This window comes from Myotis myotis, unplaced genomic scaffold, assembly GCF_014108235.1.
Source record: "Myotis myotis isolate mMyoMyo1 unplaced genomic scaffold, mMyoMyo1.p scaffold_m19_p_3, whole genome shotgun sequence".
NCBI lineage: Eukaryota > Metazoa > Chordata > Mammalia > Chiroptera > Vespertilionidae > Myotis > Myotis myotis.
This window is the reverse complement of record NW_023416335.1, coordinates 79,779,311-79,802,028: the sequence shown is the minus strand read 5'-3', so window position 1 is coordinate 79,802,028 and position 22,718 is coordinate 79,779,311. Positions and strand designations below refer to the sequence as shown.

The 22,718-nt window shown below is 37.6% G+C and overlaps 1 protein-coding gene and 1 non-coding gene across 18 annotated transcripts in view; both read left to right on the top strand.

The window, feature by feature from the left end:
* ELF1 (E74 like ETS transcription factor 1) overlaps window positions 1-22,718 on the top strand; it is a 143,409-nt gene that overhangs the window by 114,508 nt on the left and 6,183 nt on the right. For 16 of the 17 annotated variants that reach the window (XM_036298544.1, XM_036298542.1, XM_036298545.1 and 13 more), the window contains 5 exons: window positions 9,486-9,593; window positions 11,253-11,420; window positions 17,242-17,325; window positions 17,925-18,117; window positions 19,268-19,717. In XM_036298544.1, the coding sequence (XP_036154437.1) occupies window positions 9,486-9,593; window positions 11,253-11,420; window positions 17,242-17,325; window positions 17,925-18,117; window positions 19,268-19,717 (1,003 nt within the window). The remainder of the gene's footprint in view (window positions 1-9,485; window positions 9,594-11,252; window positions 11,421-17,241; window positions 17,326-17,924; window positions 18,118-19,267; window positions 19,718-22,718) is intronic. The other variant, XM_036298550.1, reaches the window with a different exon arrangement.
* On the top strand, window positions 5,076-5,182 carry LOC118652225. Its single transcript, XR_004966492.1, has one exon. It is a non-coding gene; the product is annotated as a U6 spliceosomal RNA (small nuclear RNA).

Genomic DNA, 22,718 nt, shown 5'->3' with positions numbered 1-22,718 from the left:
ACCAGCTCTTTGTTTTATTAATTTTTTGTGTAGTCTTTTTGTTCTCTATTTTATTCAATTCTGCTCTAATTTTTATTATTACCTTTCTTCTGCTGACTTTGGGTTGCTTTAATTCTTCTTTTTATAGTTCTTTAAGATGTGATGTTAGGTTGTTTATTTGGGATTTCTTGTCTTTTTTTTTTTTTTTTCTTCTTTTTGAGATAGTTCTGGAAGGATATAAACTTACCTCTTATTTCTGCTTTTGCTGCATCCCAGAAGTTTTGGTATGTTGTATTGTCATTCTCATCTGTTTCTATATGTCTTTTGATCTCATCCTTTATTTCTTCTTTGACCAAGTCATTTTTTAGTAGTATGTTGTTTAATTTCCACGTATTTGTCGGTTTCTTTACTTCATTTTTGCAGTTGATTTCTAATCTCAAGGCATCATGGTTAGGGAATATGCTTGATATAATTTCAATCTTGAATTTGTTGATGCCAGTTTTGTGACACAACATATGGACTAGTCTTGATAATATTCCATGTGCACTGGAGAAGACTGTATAATTAGATGTTTTGGTATGAAAGGTTCTGTAAATGTCAATTATGTCTATTTGGTCTGGTGTTTCATTTAAGGCTGATATTTCTTTATTAATTTTCTGTTTGATTGATCTGTCTAGAACTATCAATGGAGTATTAAGGTTCCCAACTACAATTGTGTTTTGATCTGTTTCTCCCTTTAATTCTGGGGGTAGTTGTTTTATATATTTCGGTGCTCCCTGGTTAGGTACATATATATTAAGAAATGTTATGTTCTCTTGATGTAGTGTCCCCCTTATCATTATAAAGTGTCCATCTTTGTCTCTTGTTATCTTGAAATCTATTTTGTCAGATATAATTATAGCTACACCTGCTTTTTTGTGGGTGTTATTTGCTTGGATAATCATCTTCCATCCTCTTACTTTGAATCTACCTTTGCAACTTAGATGTGTCTCTTGTAGGCAGCATGTGGTTGGGTTTTGTTTTTTGATCCACTCTGCTACTCTGTGCCTCTTTATTGGTGATTTCAAACCATTTACTTTCAAAGTAATTATTGATGTATGCCATTTTATCTTTTATTTTCTGGTAGCCCTACTAGAAAAAAATAAGCAAATACAGTCAAATTTCAGGGTATAACATCAATGTGCGAAAATCCATTGCCTTTCTGTATACGAACAATAAAACTTCAGAAAAAGAAATGAAAAAAAACCAAACAATTCCTTTTGCAATTGCAGCCAAAAGAATAAAATACCTAGGAATAAACTTAACAAAGAGCGTGAAATACCTATATACTGAAAATTAAAAAACACTATTAAATGAGATTAAAAAAAACACAACAAAATGGAAAAATATCCCGTGTTCGTGGATTAGAAGAATCAACATTGTTAAAATGACCATATTACCCAAAGCAAAATACATATTTAATGCAATCCTCATCAAAATCCCAATGTCATTTTTTAAAAGAAATAGAACGAGAAATCATCAGATTTGTATGGAACCACAAAAGACCTCGAATAGCCAATGCAATCCTGAGAAAAAAGAATGAAGCTGGAGATATCATGCTACCTGACTTCAAATTATACTACACAGCTATGATAATCAAAACAGCATGGTATTGACAGAAAAACAGACTCACAGATCTGTGGAACAGAAAAGAGAGCCCAGCTATAAACCACATGTATATGGACAGGTAATTTTTGACAAAGGAGCCAGAAATACACAATGGAGTAAACATAGTTTCTTCAATAAATGGTGCTGGGAAAACTGGAAAGCCACATATAAACAAATGAAACTGGATTACAGTTTGTCCCCATGTACAAAAATTAATTCAAAATGGATCAAAGACCCGAAACAATAAGTTACATAGAAGAAAATATAGATACCAAACTTAAGGACCTTGGTTGTAGGGAACATTTTATGAACTTGACCCCAAAGGCAAGGAAAGTAAAGGCAAAAATAAATGAATGGAACTATATCAAACTAAAAGCTTCTGCACAGCAATAGAAACTGACAACAAGCCCGGCTGGTGTGGCTAAGTGGTTGGGCGTCAACCTATGAATCAGGAGGTCACGATTCAATTCCCAGTCAGGTCGCATGCCCAGGTTATGGGCTCAATCCCCAGTGGGGGGCGGGCATGAGGCAGCCGATCAATGATTCTCATCATTGATGTTCCTATCTCTCTCTCCCTCTCCCTTCCTTTCTGAAATCAATAATATATATATTTGAAAAGAAACTGACAACAAAACCAAGAGGCAGCCAACCATATGGGAGATAATATTTACAAATAGCAGCTCTGACAAAGGTTTAATTTCCAAAATATATAAAGAACTCATATGGAGTGATATAAATATGCATTGGGAAACATTAAGGCAAAAGGTATGTGTGCTCCACAAAAATGTGTTATTTGAATAAAATCTCAAATTTCAAGATAACCCAATTCTTTGACAACCCAAAGCCTGGAAGTCTTTATGCAGCTAGAGGTCCCTTGGGTTTAGATATCTGGCTCAGTTCTGTTTTTTTACTGTGCCTTAGATATAAACCAGAGTGACCCCCACCCAATGCAGCCAGTGGATTAATTTAGCCTTCAAGGGATTGAGTATGAAGGTGTAGGAAGGGAAAAGAAGATCACCAAAACATTGCCAGACATCCCTTTGTTTATTATTTTAAAAGATCAGAATTTTCATCTTTTAAATGGAGTGATAGAATTCATATAAAACATACTTAGCATTGTATCATTTTTTGTGTGTTTTTGAGGGAACAATAGGAGAGGAATAGGAATCATATGCCAATAATGTTCATAAGATTATTGGTTACCTTCATTAATCATTATGGCTAAAAATGATTTTTGTCTCATGATTAGATATGAAGAATATGTCTTAGAAGAATATCTGTAGTCACCTAGAAGAAAGTCATAAAATAAATTCTATTATGTTTACTATAGGATAATTACTTTCTGACTATTTTAATTAGAATTGTAATGATCAAGCATTTTAAGCAGCATGAGCTTATGTTTGTGGGTAATGTGGCCCAATAAACTTGAGAGAAGGTTTTCCTTATTTGGAAAGAAGAACAGTAATTTGATCCAAGTAAATTGCATAAATTTATGTAACTCAATAACTGATTAAGAATTACTAGAATGAGATGTTAGATTGATTAATGTAAAAAAGTGAGTATAAAAACATTAATAAAAGCCATAATACTTCTATTTTGTATTTTTAAAATAAAAATGACCAAACCCACTGGAGAATGAGAGAGAAGCCTAAAATAATTCATCCAGCCAATGGTAAATTAGTATTACCTTAAATTTTTTTTCTTTAAAATAAAAAGTTAATGTTGGTAATTAATGACAGACACTATAAAGTTAAATAAAAAAATGTAAATGATATTTAATTTCCTCATAAAATATAGCCATTTTCTACCCTGGTTTTAATAATATCATTAATATCTAGCTTTTACCTGAAATTATAGCCTTTAGAAGTGAGCAGTTTAAAATTTTTATAGAAAAATGTTTTGTCCTAAGTTGGGAAATAAGCTATTTTAAATTCTGGTTTTCTTAGCAAGTGTAATTATCAATTATTATCATATTGAGGAAGATGAATCCAAGTGTTGCTATTTGTCTATGCCATTACCATAGACTCTTAATTATAGGTTATGAAATAAAATTCTAATAATAATTATATATATAAAAAAAGAACTCATAAAACTCAGCACCAAACAACCCAGTAAAAAAAATGGGCAGAGGACCTGAACAGACACCTCTCTGAAGAAGACATAAAAACAGCCACTAGATATATGAAAAGATGTTCAGCCTCACTAGCAATTAGGGAAATGCAAATCAAAATGACAAGATATCACCTCACACCTGTTAGAGTGGCTATTATCAACAAGATAAGCAATAACAAGTGTTGGGGTCCAACCCCAGCAGGTCCAAGGGTTCCCAAAGGTGTGGACGGAGTCGGTGAAGAAGGAATGACACGGGGACAGCGTTCATGTGATCAGCAGCCTAGCCAGGTTTTCTAGCCAGGTTCTCCAGCCAGGTTCTGTCTTTATTCTCCTGTTACATCTGTATTTATACCAGTTGATGATTTTAATCCTATCCATTCTATTCCAAAGGTTAGGGTGTTTGTTATCTCCATTCCAAGGTCACTACTCTATTGTTCTGTTAAGCTACAAGGAAGTACAGTGGGGCCTTGACTTACGAGTGTCCCAACTAACGAGTTTTTCGAGATATGAGCCGTTTCTCGGCCGATTTTTTGCTTTGAGTTGCGTGTTAAAATTCTGGTTATGAGCCAGCTTCAGATACCCCACCGCTAGCTGGCACAGCAAACATCACAGTGAACGCCACAACATCAGCCCAACATCACGTGTCTCACTCATTCACTTTTTGATTTGACATACGAATAATTTGAGTTACGAGCTCTGTCACGGAACAAATTAAACTCATAAGTCAAGGCCCCACTGTAACTGAAGGAGATTATCCTAAGTAAAGATTATGTAGTTTAAGCGTGATTGTTCGTAGTTAAAGTGATTAATTACCTGCCTGGCACTTAGTTAAGGGGTTTTATTCCCTTCCTTAGTCCTGTTAATCCCTAACTCCAGGGAAAAAATCCCCACCTGGGGAAATAACCTTTCTCAGAGAGGTGACCTTGGTTAAAACACATAGCGCTAAGAAGGGGAGCAAACATATTAAGAACGGTATGCCATATACACCAGGTCCCTTGAAACATATGCTGTGCAGATGTTTCTTCCCTGCAGTGACTGTGTCAAGCAGCAAGGATGGACCGGCTTCCTGCAAACAAGTATTGGAAAGGTTGTGGAAAAAAGGGAACTCTCATTCACTGCTGGTGGGAATGTAGACTGGTACAATCACTATGGAAAGCAGTCTGGCGTTTACTGAAAAAACTGAGAATAGAGCTATCATATGACCCAGCAATCCCTCTTCTGGGTATATACCCGAAAAACTAGAAATCAAGTATTCACAAAGATATATCCACCCCTATGTTCATTGCAGCATTATTCATGGTGGTGAAGACAGGGAAACAACCAAAATGTCTTGCATAGTGCTTGCTTCTGCAACACATATACTAAAATTGGAACAATACAGAGGAGATTAGCATGGCCCCTGCACAAGGATGATATCCAAATTCATAAAACATTCCATATTTAATTAAAAAAAAATCCTGTTATAGAGAACTGGATAAAGAGTTTATGGTACAATATACACAATGGAATACTTCTCAGCCATAAGAAAGGATGAAATACTGCCATTTGCAACAACATGGATGGACCTTGGGAATATTGTGCTAAGTGAAATAAGTCAGTCAGAAAATGCTAAGAACCATATGATTTCATTCATGTGGAATATAAAACTGAAACTTGTGAACACAAACAGTGTGGTGGTTGCCAGAGGAAGTGGGGAGGAAGGGGGTCCTAATATTTGGTGATGGGAGAAATTTTTACTTTGATGGTGCAATATACAGGTCTCATAACATAGAAACCCACACCTGAAACCTATATGGTCATGTCCAATATCACTCCAATAAATTTAATTTAAAAATCTATTCAAGTTCTCTAGTGTTCCTTCTGTAGTAATTCGGAAATGTGACTGCTTGCCTTAAGAGGAAAACTTTAAAGCCTTTGTTAGAGGAAGACTCCATGAAGGGTTGAATTGCTGTTTGAAAAATCCAGGCTAGACTGATATCCTTGCCTCTTTTTATATTGGCTATCTTCCTGTTCTTTGACCTCCATGTGACCTATAGATATTTGGGTTCATAGATAAAAGTGGAGGGAACCAAACCCACAAGGTTGGAACTTCGCAGTTACTTTTCTCATATTTGGAAGGAGCTTCTCTTCTGGCTTTGCAGGTTGTGGGGACTCGCAGCATTAGCCATTTTTTTACGGAAGAAAATATTCTTTGTTAGGAATTTTTTTCTAATTGAGAGGAGCTGAACTTCTTTGTATGCATCATTCAGGAATTATCCCAGCTTTCTGCTCCTTTAGCAGTTCATCCCTTCCATTCCATCATGGGATTCTTCCCTTGGGAAGGCAGTCAGCCAAATTAATCCTATATAGTAGTCCTATATAATAAAAGGCTAATATGCAAATAGACCAAACAGGGGAACAACTGAACACTCAGTTGCTATGACATGCGCTGACCACCAGGTAGTGCGCGGAACATAGCGGGTGTTGGCTGTGGCAGCATGGTGGAGCAGGTGAGCAGGGGCACCTGAACAAGGCAGGGCACCAGTCGCTTCATCGGGGTGAGCCTCTGGTGGTTACTGAAAATTCTTTGCTCCCACATGCTGCAGACCCACCCTGCACTCACACCTGCTGCTGGCGCCAGAGCTTCCGCTCACACCCACTGTCTGCACTACTGCTGGCACCCACTGCCGGTGCCCAGCGCTGGTCCCGATCGGCGCCATTAGCGGGTTCGAGTGACTTCTCCACCTCCCCCTGCTCCTGAGGCAGCAGCTACTGCTTGCATCCACTGATGGTGTTGGCCCCACTAGCACCTGCTGCTCACGCCGGCCCCAATTGCTCTGTGCTGTGAGCAGGGCTGGCACTGTCAGCGCATGGGAGTGGCGGCGGCGGGAGCGGGTCTGCCAGCAGACAAGAGGGACTGGGCGGGGGCATGGAGGGTGGGCTGAGACGCGTCCCTGTGCCCACCACAGCCTCGCAGCCCACAGTTCCTTTCAAGGTGCACGAATTCATGCAGTGGGCCCCTAGTTGATGTATAAAAGCCAAATTAACTAATCTGTTGTTATATAATTTTTAGCAATTGTATATTTTGTTTTGTAATGGTATAGACTACTTGCCTTGTTTTTAAAATTTTATCTTTTATCTTCAACTGAGGATATATTTATTGATATTTTGAGAGAGAGAGATACATCAGTATGAAAGAGAAACATTGATTGATTTCCTCCCATAGGCGCCCCTATCAGGGATTGAGCCCACAACCTAGATATGTGCACTGACCAGAATTAAACCCGCAATTTATTAGTGTACAGGACGATGCTTCAACCAACTGAGCCACCTGGCCAAGGCTAATTTTCTTTAAATGCATAATACTTATTCTCATTCCCTTCTACTATTATTCTTGTTTTAATTTCTTTCTTTTCCTCTTAAAGTACTTATATTCTAGCTATTGTAAATGACTTAGTCTAAGCTCATCTTTTTAGGAAGCCCTTAACCTACAGCAATACAGAGTGCCCAAAAGTCAGTCTATTCTACACCATAAAATTAATCACTTATTTCCTTAGACAGTATCTGAGTATCAGTTACCAATAGAAAAGGAAAAGGTCATATCTTAAACTATTGTATTTTCCACATTTCCTAACACAGTTAAAAGTGATAGGCATTCAATATTTTTGCCAGTTGAGAGTAAGTAAGCATTTTGTAGATTCTTGAAGATCTTCAATCTAAAGAAAATGTGAACTCTTTAAGAAATATTTAGGGTAATAAGTATTATAATCTAATGAAAACGTAAGCTAAATTTTACAGAGCTACTAATTTCTTGGAAATCTGGTTATAGTCTTAGTAATGAAAAAGAAAATGATCTTGTTCTGGATTGAATAGGAATGGGAAGAGGACAATGTGTAAATATGTAATCTCTTTCATTTAATTGAGATAAAAGAACTTTTGCTCCTAATACTATGTTTATATTTATTATTTACCCTTATGTAAAATTAAAAGGCTTATATTCATTGAGTTACACACTGTCAGTCCAACTCTGAATCTGAAAGTTCTGAATATAAATGTATATTCAAACTTTTAAAATTAACATGTAATTTTTATCACAATTATAGGGGGGAAATTCAGCAAGTCAGTATAAGGGATTATGGATAATGACTATCACATTTAGGAAACTTGAATTTATCCATGAAAAAAAGGCATTTGTAGCTCTTTATTTAGTTTCTTGGTTCTGACTCTAGAGGTTAAGGGCTAAAAGCCATTCAGGGATTTATTGTGCAACTATTTGGGGCATCTGTCTGGGATGCAAAGAAATGTCAGTTATCTAGCATGTACTTGGATAAATTTTCACTTATATTTTAATATTTTTTAAAAAGTAAGAAAAACACTTAAAATTAAGAAAAACTTAAGAAATTAATAGTGGGGTAATTAGTGTTCTACAGTACCCACTAGAGAAGAATGGTACCAGAAGTACCATGATTTTCAATAATGTGATTATGACTAAAACTTTTTGGAGATGGTGGCAATTCACTATAATTATAAAGGAATGAAAGAAGAGTCAGAGAATAACAGAGACCTAAGTTCATTCCAAAAGTGTTGGAATCAGTGTCAGAGGTGAAAGGGACCTAATTTTATAGTATGGAGCAGGGGTCCTCAAACTACGGCCCGCGGGCCACATGCAAATACAAATATTGTATTTGTTCCCATTTTGTTTTTTTACTTCAAAATAAGATATGTGCAGTGTGCATAGGAATTTGTTCATAGTTTTGTTTTTTTTTAAATATAGTCCGGCCCTCCAATGGTCTGAGGGACAGTGAACTGGCCCCCTGTTTAAAAAGTTGGAGGACCCCTGGTATGGAGTCTGCAGAAACAAAATGCCTTACCCAGTGACATACTAGTTTAGTAGCACACCTGGGATTTTTGCCTGCTCTCCTAAACCCTTTCTAATCAAGTCCAATGCCCATCTTATTTATTCTTTTAAAAATTTTTTCGCTTATTGATTTTAGAGAGGAAGGGAAAGAGACAGACAGACATTAATTTGTTGTTCCACTTATGCATTCATTGGTTGATTCTTGTATGTGCCCTGACGAGGTTGGAACCTGTAACCTTGCGCATTGGGACAACGCTCTAACCCACTGAGCTACCCGGCCAGGTCCCTCATCTTATTTATTTATTTTAAATATATTTTTATTGATTTCAGAGAGGAAGGGAGAGGGAGCGAGAGATAGAAACATCAATGATGAGAGAGACTCATCAATTAGCGGCCTCCTGCATCCCCCTTACGGGGGACTAAGCCTGCAATCCGGACATGTCCACTGACTGGGAATCGAACCTTGACCTCCTGGTTTATAGTTGATGCTCATCCACTGAGCCACACCAGCCAAGAAAAAGAGAAACTTTGATTGGTTGCCTCCCAGACTTGCCTTGACCAGGGATTAAACCTGTAACCTCAGTTGTGCCCTGACCGAGAATTGAACTCACAACAATTTTGGTGTGCCGGATGATGCTCCAATCAACTGAGCCACCCAGCCAGAGCTTGTTTCTTTTCACCCAAAAGCCTCACATCTTGCAGATTTTTTTTTTTTTTTACATCTTACAGATTTTTAAAAAAGAAATAGATAAGTATTTAATAGTTATATATAGATTTATATGTTGATATAAATTGAGTATATAAGCCTAAGTATTAAGTGACTGTACCCTAGTTCAAGACATCAGAATCTATGGCTTATAGAGCAACAGGTAGCTTATACTAACTCTACTTTTCTTTCAATGTATTATAGTTGAAGCTTCCTGTCATAATGGAGATGAAACAATTGAAACTATTGAGGCTGCTGAGGCACTCCTCAATATGGATTCTCCTGACCCTATGCTGGATGAAAAACGAATAAGTGAGTGGTGATGTGTTATGGTTGTTCATGTTTATAAACTTTGACAAGTTATTCTTGCTATCTCTATTAGGTGAAAAATATTTTTAAAAAAACAGAGACCATGCTTTATACTTTTTCTGTCCCAAGGACATTTTAAGGTAAAGCACTAGTTGAGGCACCTTTGCAGAAGTGTGCAATTAAACAAGACTTTTTTCTTTTAATTTGGGAAGTAAGGCCTTTAGGAATAAAAAGTAATTTATGTAGTTGTGAAATAGCAGATTATGCAGAATTTCTTCTCTTAACCTCATTGGTGAAAGTATTAGGAAGTTTAGGATCCAAGCTATTATTATTTATTGATCTCTATAGATATTTATTAGTGAATAGGCAAACATCCATTGAAAAGTTTTCTAACACTTCATGGCATAAAATTCATTACCGCATTTGGTCTGCTTTTATTTATTTATTGTGGGGGAAGCAAGGGAAAAAGTAAAGTGAGTTTATGTGGAAAGCCAGCAAGCAAAGAAGATGGCGGACTAGGGTCCTAAAGAACCAACTTGAGAAAGTGCTGAATTTGGCTTCTTTTATTTCAAGGGAAGGGGAAAATCAAGGGGTGACTAATGACCACAGACATCAGGATGTCAGCAAGGGTCCGGGGGGAGTGGTGAAACTTCAAATTCCGGTTGCCGAGTTCACCTTCAGAGGTTCCTATAAATCTGTTTTCTCAGCCAAGTTCTCCATCTGCCCCATTTTATGTCGCCACCTCTGCCACTCGACGTTCTCTATGGTGTGTGGGTGGGCACCATCCCACCACAAACAGTCTGATCTATCTGCTTTTAAATTCATCTTCTCTTGGGCTTTTCTGACAAGAAAGTACTTAAATTCAAAACTATTAACACTAAATCAATTCAAGATGTTTACTGGATATTCTCTATGCACACCAGTGCATTAGACAATAGTGTTTATACAAATGAACAGATATTGCCTCTTTCCTCAGTCTTACAATTTAATTTTGAAAACAGTTATTTATGTAAGTAACTACAAAAAACAAAAATAAAAGTCATGAGAGAGAGAAAACAATGTTTTCTGAAAGGAGAGAGAACTCTAGCTGACAACTCCATAGAAAGGCTTTATGGATGGAGAGTTTTGACCTTGGCTGTAAAAGACAAATAAGCTTTTAAAGGGTAGAGGAAACAGGAAAGGGTATTCAAAGTAGAAGGAGTGGGTTGAACCAAACACACAGACCTATAAGAAAGAATCAGATGTAGATAAAAATGTTTTGGTATAGCTGAAGTGGAGATAAATTGGAAAGGTAGACTGTGGGAAGCTTCACACGGCATGCTGTGTCAATTTTCTTTTTAATTTTTGGTGTAAAGTTTTTATAGAGAAGAAGAATATGGTGAGATCAGACTTGGGTTTCAGAAGATAACTTTAATAGCACTGTGAAGAGTGGAAAAGAGAAGCGAGAGAGATTGGTGATAGGAAGTCAAGTAAGGGAGATATTGAAATAGTTTTGTCAAGCCTGTACTGGTGTAGGATATCTGATTTCAGGCAGAGGAAATAAAAAGCAGGGAATAGATTTAAAGATTTCATTTCTATTTTATTCTTTATAGAAACAGAAAATTATTTTATGAAATTATTTTGATCTGTAATACAAAGTTGATGATAATTTATTTCCATTAGATAATAATATTTTTAGTTCATCTGAAGATGACATTGTTGTTGCCCCAATCACCCATGTATCCGTCACATTAGATGGGATTCCTGAAGTGATGGAAACTCAGCAGGTTCAAGAGACATATGCACACTCACCAGGAGCCTCCTCACCAGAACAACCTAAGAGAAAGAAAGGTGAGTGGTTAATTTGTTTGGGGAAACAATAAAGTCTTGATGTGGAATCTAAATATAATGTTTGTTTAAGGATACTTCTAAACCAATTAAAACTTACATAAGAAATTGAGGGTACTAAATATAAACTAAGAGGTATTTCTTCACATTAGATTTCTTTTGTAAAAAGTTAGATTATTTTATACATTTAAAATATTTGGTCTATCTCACAGAAAAGCCTCAATCTTTTATCTAAACCCCCTTTCCCTCACTCAGAAAGAGCTTGGAGATAGGGGCAGGTCAGCTTACTCCCATAGGACATAGTTTGGAAACCACCAGCATAAATTCCAATATAAGATTTCAATGGGAAAAATACGAGTTGGACATCAGCAGGTAAGTAATTGAAGAAGAAAATGTTAGAATGTGTTAAAGGGAATTTTTAACTTTAGGACCATTCTTACATTTTAAAGTCTAACACTCTTTCCATTTTATTTCATTCTTGATTCTGCTCCAATTTGTTTCATATTTTAAGTTTAATATCTCGGTTAATGGCATCACTACCAGCTACCAAGTAACCTAACTTCACGAAAAAGAAGGAAAAATTCCTAGAGACAAAAATGAAGAGGAACCCGGCTGGTTCAGTGGTTGAGTGTCTACCTATGAACCAGGAGGTCATGGTTCAATTCCCGGTCAGGGCACATGTCTGGGTTGTGGGCTTGATCCCCAGTGGGGGGCATGTAGGAGCCAGCGGATCACTGATTCTCTCTCAGCATTGATGTTTTTATCTCTCCCTCTCCCTTTCTCTCTGAAATCAATTTATTTTAAAAAATTACATTTATTTTTTTTTTAAATTAAGAGGAAAATGAAAACAGTAAGAATGAGCTAGCACTGCCACGGCTGTAAAGGGCTGAGAAGGACATGTCAGTCTTGATATTTAGGTGGATTGGGTTTTATTGCCCTTGTAGAGGCAGATGCTTAAGTCTTGGTCCAATGCAAGATGGGTCTGGGACAGAGACCTCAGGATGTAATTGGGGTCCTTGAAAGCCTATACCCTCAAGAGAAAAACAATATGCCCATTGGCACAGACAGATATCAAGGAAGCTATGGCTCTGAGTGAAGAAATTCTTCCTTCGAAAATTCATAATCCTAGGCTTGCCTTAACCTAAGTTTACTATTAGACTAGAGGCCTGGTGCATGAAATCCATGCACAGGTAGGGTCCCTAGGCCTGGCTGGCGATCATGTTCCCCGCCTCCTCCTTCCCTTGCTCCCTCAGCGCCCCGCAGCTTCAGCTGGTCACCTTCCATATTCTGCGCCTCCCCCTGGTGGTCAGCACATGTCACTGCAAGCAATTGAACACCCGGTCAAACTCCCAAGGGGACACTTTGCATATTAGCCTTTTATATATATAGGGTTTAAGCTATCAATATCTTTAGGATTTCCCAAACAAGTAAATTACATAAAAGTGACCCAGGCTAGCAATAACTTTGGGACTGCTGGGGTCCAGCCCCAGCAGGTCCAGGGGTTCCCCATAGGTGAGGACTGAGTCGGCGAAGAGGTTCTGCTTAGGATCTCCAGCCAGGTTCTGTGTCCATGTTCTCTTGCTAGGTTCTCCAGGTTCTCCAGCCAGGTTCTGTAGCCAAGTTCCCTCGCTAGGTTCTCCAGCCAGGTTCTGTCCAGGTTCTCCAGCCAGGTTCAGTTACCAGGTTCTAGTCAGGTTCTCTTGCCAATTTCTATAGTCAGGTTCAGTCCAGGATCTTTTGCCATGTTCTCTCGCTAGGTTCTGTCTCTAGGTTCTGAGGCCAGTTTCTGTCCAGGATCTTTTGCCATGTTCTCTCCAGCGAAGTTCTTCTGTCTCTAGAGAACGTTCTGTGTAGGTTCTGTGCCTAGGTTCTGTCTCTCTTGGTTCTGTCTTCTAAGTTCTGTGATCTAAGTTCTGTGTTCTAAGTTCTGTGTTCCAAGTTCTGTGTTCTAAGTTCTGTGTGTTACATCTGTATTTATACCAGTTGATTCCAATCCTGTCAATCTCTATTCCAAAGGTTAGGGCGTTTCTTATCTCCATTCCAGGGAGTAAAGATTATGTAGCTTAAGCATGATTGTTCGTAGTTAAAGTGATTAATTACCCACCTGGCACTTAGTTAAGAGGTTTTATTCCCTCCCTAACTTCAGGGGAAAATCCCTACCTGGGGAAACAACCTTTCTCAGAGACCTTGGTTAAAACACATAGTGCCAAGAAGGTGAGCAATCATATTAAGAACAGTATGCCATATATGCCAGGTCCCTTGAAACAGCAAGGATGGACCGGCTCCCGGCATGGGACATCAGACAGAAGCTCTTGTAAAATTGTTCTGGCAAATCATGCATTTAAACCAGGCTGCATGGGATTTCCTCAAATAAAACCCTGTTGAGCACTGACTGGTGTGCTTCAGGGGTTAAAGGATCAGCCCTTGCACTGAAGGGTGGTGGGTTCAAATCCCAGTCAAAGGTGCGTACCTGGGTTCCAGGTTTGATCCCCGCTCCCAGTTGGGGCACGTGCAGGAGGCAACCAATCCATGTCTGTCTGTCTGTCTGTCTCTCTCTCTCTCTTTCTCTCTCTCCCCTCCTTCCTCTCTAAAAAAAAGTCAATTAAAAAAATTCTAACCCCACCAGAGTGGCTCAGTGGTTGACCATCAATTCATAAACCAGGAGGTCACAGTTGGATTCCCAGTTAGAGCACATGCCCAGGTTGCTGGCTCCATCCCCAGTCAGAAGCATGCAGGAGGCAACTGATCATTGATTCTGTCATCATTGATGTTTCTATCTCTCTCTTCCTCTCCCTTCCTCTCTGAAATCAAGAAAAGCATTTTAAAAAGAAAGAAAATGGTATCTATCAGAAAAATACACACAGGTAAATAGGAAACATAAAATGAGTGATAGGGATAGGAGCTAACAGAATTCTTGGCTTCTAATACTTGTTATCATTAACACAATCAGCCATAAGTGTCTGCCTCATGAATGGGTTCTCTGCAGATGTCTGCAGTGATTGAAGTCGAGACACCTGGCTGACTAGGTTCCACATTTATACATTTGGTAGTTTTAAAAGGGTCCCGAAGAGTGACATTTTTGACCCTCTTCTCTCTGACTTATGTTCACCCTTGAGAGAGTCAGCCTCAAGAATGCTGGAGTAAGATGTACTAACTAAAGTATCTAATTATGCTTGATCTTTATTGTTACTCATATACTGAATGAGACAGCTTGATCATTTCCACCTAAATCACAGGCAACATTGCCAGCCAATTGTGATTCAAGATAAGTGGCAAAAGAGGATTACAAGAAGGCTTTAGGGTAGTTGGTTGATCCAGACTAAAGCTGCACAAAATACAGTTTAATACTACTCTTGGAATGGACATGTTTAGGCATTGGATAATGGATAACTATAAAGTCTGGACAACTAGGAGGAAAGAGAAACGCATACGGACACACAGAGGAGGCACAGTGCTGAAGTCAAATTCTGAGGTGCGGAGTGCACGGAGTGGGCTGGCAGCGGAGGGCGCGGTTGGCGTTTTCAATCGGGAGGGAGTCGCAGACTCTGAGCTCCAGATATGGGCGAGTCTTTAGGGACCCAGACTCAAACGGGAGAAGCGGGACTGTCTGGCTTCGGTCAGAGCGAGTGCAGCTTTCTCTCCAAGGTTTGCAGCGGTTGCTGGGACTCAGAGAGGCAGAGCCCCTGGGGACAGGACTGAGAGCCGCCATAACTGCTCTCTCCGGCCCACCCTGTTGATCCTGTGCGACCCGCCCAAGCCCTGCACAGAGGCATTTGCCGGATAGCCTCAGGCAAAGGCTAGATTAGCACCTCCCTAGAGGACAGAAGTTCTCTCACTGCAGACACAGCTGATTCTCACAGCCACTTGGCCTGGAGGTCAAACCCTCCCTGGTATTAGCTACAACAATCAAGGCTTAACTACAAGACTGTGCACAAAGACCACTAGGGGGTGCACCAAGAAAGCATAACAAAATGCGGAGACAAAGAAACAGGACAAAATTGTCAATGGAAGATATAGAGTTCAGAACCACACTTTTAAGGTCTCTCAAGAACTGTTTAGAAGCCGCCGATAAACTTAATGAGATCTACAAGAAAACTAATGAGACCCTCGATGTTATGATGGGGAACCAACTAGAAATTAAGCATACACGGACTGAAATAACGAATATTATACAGACTCCCGACAGCAGACCAGAGGAGCGCAAGAATCAAGTCAATGATTTGAAATGCAAGGAAGCAAAAAACACCCAACCGGAGGGGCGGAATGAAAAAAGAATCCAAAAATGCGAGGATAGTGTAAGGAGCCTCTGGGACAGCTTCAAGCGTACCAACATCAGAATTATAGGGGTGCCAGAAGATGAGAGAGAGCAAGATATTGAAAACCTATTTGAAGAAATAATGACAGAAAACTTCCCCCACCTGGTGAAAGAAATGGACTTACAGGTTCAAGAAGCGTGGAGAACCCCAAACAAAAGGAATCCAAAGAGGACCACACCAAGACACATCATAATTAAAATGCCAAGAGCAAAAGACAAAGAGAGAATCTTAAAAGCAGCAAGAGAAAGAAACTCAGTTACCTACAAGGGGATACCCATACGACTGTCAGCTGATTTCTCAACAGAAACTTTGCAGGCCAGAAGGGAGGGGCAAGAAATATTCAAAGTGATGAATACCAAGAACCTACAACCAAGATTACTTTACCCAGCAAAGCTATCATTCAGAATTGAAGGTCAGATAAAGAGCTTCACAGATAAGGAAAAGCTTAAGGAGTTCATCACCACCAAACCAGGATTATATGAAATGCTGAAAGGTATCCTTTAAGAAGAGGAAGAGGAAGAAAAAGGTAAAGATACAAATTATGAACAACAAATATGCATCTATCAACAAGTGAATCTAAGAATCAAGTGAATAAATAATCTGATGAACAGAATGAACTGTTGATTATAATAGAATCAGGGACATAGAAAGGGAATGGACTGACTATTCCTGGGGGGGAAAGGGGTGTGGGAGATGCGGGAAGAGACTGGACAAAAATCGTGCACCTATGGATGAGGACAGTGGGTGGGAGTGAGGGTGGAGGGTGGGGCGGGAACTGGGAGGAGGGGAGTTATGGGGGGAGAAAAGAGGAACAAATGTAATAATCTGAACAATAAAGATTTAATTAAAAAAAATAAAATAAGAATAAAAAGTAAAAAAAAATAAAAATAATGTCTGTTTGCTGTAAACAGAAATATGTAGAAAAATGAGATGTTTAAAAATACATAGGAAAATAAAAAATTTACTGTGGTTCACCAAAATTTTGCTTCATTTATTTTTTATATCTAGAGTTTGGGGAAGTTTCCAATTTGAGAACTAACTTTGCAGAACTAACAAAGCTACTTGTCATAAATATATCAAATGGACCCAGCAATACATTTAAAAGAGAGAAAAGCTAAAAATCTGCTTTTTCTACCTTAAAAAACTTAGAAACCTATATGGATTTTTTTAGCTCAAGTTTTATCAGAATCAAGAATTTCCCCTTGAATTTTAAGAAAGCACTGTCAGTATTGTCAACTCAAAGATAAGATGCAGTATTTTTAACTTAACCTTATGTTTACAAATGAGACAAAATATCATTTTCAATGTATTTGTGATCTAACCTACATTAAAGTTGTTTTTACTCAAATTATTTTTTTAGTAAATAGCACTTAAAGAAACCAATATATGTGATCTGTGTATAAAGTGGCACTTAAAATTTAGGATAAAGGACAAAACAGCATTTATAGCTAAATTGTCCACTCCCACTTCTGAGGGTAGATATTTATGCAGAGCTGTTCTGCTTTCAGGGAGAAAAACTAAACCACCACGACCAGATTCTCCAGCCACTACACCAAACATATCTGTGAAGAAGAAAAACAAAGATGGGAAGGGTAAGTACTATTGTAATTTTCCTATAATACTTATGGGTCAAATAACATTCAGATTGCTTTAAAATGTCTGCATATTGTAAGCAGAAACTACCAACTTTCTTAACATATTAAAATGGATCTTATTGCTGTCACATGCTTATGAGATACAGTTGCCATTTTCTGTAAAGAGCATGGTTAATAATGTAGCCCAAAAATCCCTTTTAAAAGATGTTCACTCACCTGTCCAAATAATCCATTCATTCATATAATAATGAGTCTTTTGGAAGAGTTCAGCCAGGTTAGGTTTTCAGTTTATAGACATTTTATTACATTGTATTGGGGTTCTAGTATTTTAATAACTGCTTCCACATTTGAAGAAAAAATCATCCCAAAGTGCTTTCTCCCTAAGCCATGTCAAATCTAATTGGCAAGATTGCTCTGTTGAGATACCTTATGTGGGGCCAATAAAAAAATATCTGTATTAGGCCCCAAAATTGTAATTGTTATATTATCAATACTAATGAATTACGTATTTGTATAATTACAGATGGAACTTTTAGTTGTGTTTTGTTGTGCACTTTCAAATGAAATTTTGGTCAAAGAAATCGCTTTTGTTTCAGGAAACACAATTTATCTTTGGGAGTTTTTACTGGCACTGCTCCAGGACAAAGCTACTTGTCCTAAATATATCAAATGGACCCAGAGAGAAAAAGGCATTTTTAAATTGGTAGATTCTAAAGCAGTATCCAGGTTGTGGGGGAAGCACAAAAATAAACCTGATATGAATTACGAGACCATGGGAAGAGCTCTCAGGTATGTGAAGTTTTTGTAGTTTATTGTGTTAAGAATATAATTTTCTAAATACTAAAAAAATAGATAACTTTTAAAAAGTTAAAGAATTTAAAAAATGGTGAATCTTATTTATTGAAGTGCTAAAACCACACTGATTATAGAATCAGTGTGCATATAAATTGAAATCTTATTTCAATCTGGGAAAATGTTTGCCTTCCAAAAAAAGATCTTCATGCAAACAACAGATATTTTATTTATAAAGGGATCAGAAAATGTTAAACTATTATCACATATTATAAATTGACCACAGGCCAGACCTATTTTGAGCCATTAAACTTAAATTCAGCACAAAATACAAATAGTGGTGATGTAGGAAGTTAGTAAGGGGTGCATTTTTAAATGTAAACCTCAGGTATGATTTGTAATATCTGAAGATAGAATAAATCTTTGCTTTAAGGATAAGATTAGACAAAATTTTCAACTAGGGTATAATATTATCCTTTAACTCACTTTAGTTTCTCTTTGGTCTTATAATTTATTCTTCAACATATACATGTATTTGAGAAAAATTTATTAAAAAAGCATGATGTGATCATTTGATAACCTTAAACTACAACTGTGTGTTTAATTACAGGTTTTTTTTTTTTTAACACACTTTTGCTTACTAATCTAATTTAAATTATTGACAAAATTTGAATCCCTTCTATTTGTGCATCATTAAATTTTATATAGAAAACTGAATTAAGTTTACCAAATCAGATTTAAACTGGTAGGGATGTTACAGGAAACTATGGAAGGGAAATAGTTTCTTGGGTTTGGTACTAGATTGAATTATTCCAGCAAGTTAACAGAAAGGTAGAGGAAGGAAGAAAAGTGAAGGCTAGAATAATCCATATACTTTATTAACAATCCCCTAATTAAAATTGCTTTTAGATTCAGTTGGTAATAAGGACTTTTCTCTCTGTGAGTAAATGTGTGTTTTACATATATTTAGAAAATGTTTTTAATTACACTATCTTATATAAAACAGTTGCTCTTCATTTAGAAATTCTTTTCTCTTGTTTGTTTCCAACTTTAAACTTCATAATTATAAAATTCTTATTTTGGTGAATATTATTCTCATTTATATTTAATTGAATGAAATATTGATGGAATTGTTTGCTTTGAATAGGTACTATTATCAAAGGGGTATTCTGGCAAAAGTAGAAGGCCAGCGCTTGGTGTATCAGTTTAAGGAAATGCCAAAAGATCTTATTTATATAGATGATGAGGATCCGAGTTCCAGCATAGAATCTTCAGATCCATCACTGTCAGCAACAACCACTTCAAGCAGGAACCAAGCAGGCCGATCAAGAGTATCTTCAAGTCCGGGGATAAAAGGAGGAGCCACTACAGTTCTAAAACCAGGGAATTCTAAAGCTACTAAAACCAAAGATCCTGTGGAAGTTGCACAGCCATCAGAAGTTCTGAGGACAGTGCAGCCCACACAGTCTGCATATCCTACCCAGCTCTTCCGGACTGTTCATGTAGTGCAGCCAGTACAAGCTGTCCCAGAAGGAGAAGCGGCCATAATTAGTTGTGTGCAAGATGAAACATTAAATTCTTCAGTTCAGAGTATTAGGTGAGAAAACGAAAATTTACCAGTGTGTATTATTATGTGATGTTCCTGATCCAGAGCCATTATTTATTAAGTGGGTCTTAAAAATGATACAGATTTCAAGCTAGAATGTTTGGTCAGCAGATTGTATCAGACTTGATTGTATCAATGTTTCCTTTATTTTTACACTTTGACATTACTTGATGTTATTCTATCAATTTAAGTCTAGTCTACTATACCCTTTTATAACTGGATTAATTTATATGATAAGGGATCCACATATAAGAAAACCAGAGAATAGTTTCAGATCTATTTTCAGAGTCAGAAGCTGCAAAAATTCAACAAAAATGGACATATCATGACCTTTTGGAATGCATTGAGTTCCAAGATATAAACATTATTCCTTCGGAAAATCCTATTATGGAACAGTTAGTTCCAAAGTTCCAATAGGTAGAAAGACCAAGAAGCTAAGGTCCTCTTTTTCAGGCTTCCAGAGTGGCAGAAGTTAGCTTAATCAAATCAAATTTGCTTCATAGTCTCAGGAAAGATATGAAACAACAGATTGACTAAGAAAACCCTATCTGCTTCAGAGTGATCTTTTGCAGACATTTGGGGCTTGTCTTGTCTGATTTAGAATGGGGGAAATGGAGAGAGGGAGAAAATTAAGGTAATACTCCATTTTTCTCTGTCAACTTCAGTCTTATATTCCAGAATATAAATGCTGGATTTTTGTTCAATTGATCTTGAAGTAAGCAAACATTATCTAGGATCAAGATAGACTTAGGTGGTTCAGTCTTTCTTCTATGGTCCATTTAAACCTTTAACATTGTGAAAATTGAATTCTTTTAAATCTTTAGTGGACTTGCAAGGAATAAAAAGATCACTTTTTTCATTTTAATTGGACAGGAATGATACATCTCTAACTGGCATTAAAGAAGTAATTATTTAGCTCTCTATTTCCTTTTAATGTTTTATTTTCCTCCAGATCTCATTGGTTACATGGTGGACCTTGAAAATGACTTCAGGTTTTCTCACTGCGCAGAATATAGCCAAACAATGCTGTAGTTAAATATTTTACCCTTTGTTCTTCCTGCGTGATCTACAATGATAATCTGCTTTGTGTTGATATTTACTGCTGTGTTGCTGAAAATTACCTGAAAGAGAAGTTGGGGTGTTTCACTGGGCTGGAAAAAGTTTAGCTACATCAGAAAGCAGGTCTAAAGCAAGTTTATTCTGTATATTTAAAAGGCTAAGTTGACTTGCCCATGAGCGATACATATAAAGCTCTCACTGGTGCCAATCGCAAGCATGTGTTTCAGTCTGTCATTGTCAATCGTGAATTTGGTTGAAATTCTATTATAGAGAAAGGCTGAATAGTGACATCAAAATATTTCTTCTAATTAATTTCCTTTCCATGTGCATGCATCCGTGCACCAGGCCACTAGTAAGATTATAATGGAGCTGAATTTCCTGTAAGAAATGGAAAGGATATGTGGTTCAGAAGGAATTATTTTCCTCTGGTAGCAGCGATATTTGAGGAATTTGGCAACATATTCCCATCTACTCAGAGCACCTCAATTTTGAGTGTAGATTATAGTCCAGGCAGACAGCAACTGACCTTTTACAGCACAGAGGAGCCTGTGCCCACAATGCTACAACCCTCCCAAATCTAGCTTGATCATATTCAGAATACACTGCTGTAAATTCTTTGTTGAGGACCTAATATCCTGTACAAGGACACAGGTCCACAGGAGCTACCTTAACAAGTATTTAGTGTCACTGACACTTTAGAAAACACTTTTTGTAATAGTGTGGAGCCAGCCTGTACCTGTGCTCCGGAAATGTTTTCAGGTTGTAATGATGAAAAGTATAGATAGGTTTTATTTTTTTCCATCAGTTCAATGCCAGAGAGAGCTTTTTGTACCAAATAGGGTCATGGAACCTAAAACAAATTGTCAAAATCAAAATATTGAGTCATCAGTTCTACGCTCTTTCCATGTTAAACAACCTCGTGTGTGTGTGTGTGTGTGTGTGTGTGTGTGTGTGTGTGTGTGTACCACAAAGATTCTTAATCTAACCACAATAGCCAAAACCACGTTGCCATGATAATCCCCTATGTTCCTTTATCTTTTCATATTGATTTTGATTCTCGGGCCACCTTTCACTCCCTCCTGATAGTCACTATTATAGTTATCTATGCCTAACCCAGCCAATTTCTCCTCAATTTTTCCAGTCAATCCAGTCTACATCTGTGTTCATGGAGTAGCATCTACAGTTTGAGTGCTCTGTTTCTGACTCTGTTGGAAAGAAGTAGGGGAAAGGTTTGTGGGGCATTATTTATACAGTCTCAGTTGTGTTCAGTAATGTCCTAGGCCTTCACATTATTTCACCACTCACTCACCCAGAGCAACTTCTAGTCCTGTAAGCTCCACTCATGGTAAGTGTCCCATACAGATGTACCATTTTATCTATGATGCCATATTTTCACTGTACCTTTCTATGTTTAGATACACGAATACTTACCATTGTGTTCAGTTGCCTATAGTATTTAGTGTATAATAATATGCAGTATATATGTTTGTAGTCTAGGAGGAATAGGCTATACCGAAAGCCCTAAGTATGTAGTAGACTGCATCATCTAGATTTATGTCAGCAATTTTCAACCTTTTTCACCTCATGGCAAACATAAACTAATTACTAAAATTCTTCAGCACACCAAAAAATACATTTATGCTGATTTGACAAAAAAAAAAGTAATCACTTGCCCTTTTTGCTCCAAAGTGACTTTTTAAAAAAACAACCAGGTACTTATACTGGTATATAAAGATATCTGGTACCAAGAATTAACCAATCAGACACAACCTTATTATGCAACGTGACCAGTAAGATGCAGCTATAGCCTGGTCAGCGTGGCTCAGTGGTTGAGTGTGGACCTACAAACCAGGAGGTCATGGTTCAGTTACTGGTCAGGGCACATGCTTGGATTGCAGGAGGCAGCCGATCAATGATTCTCTCTCATCGTTGA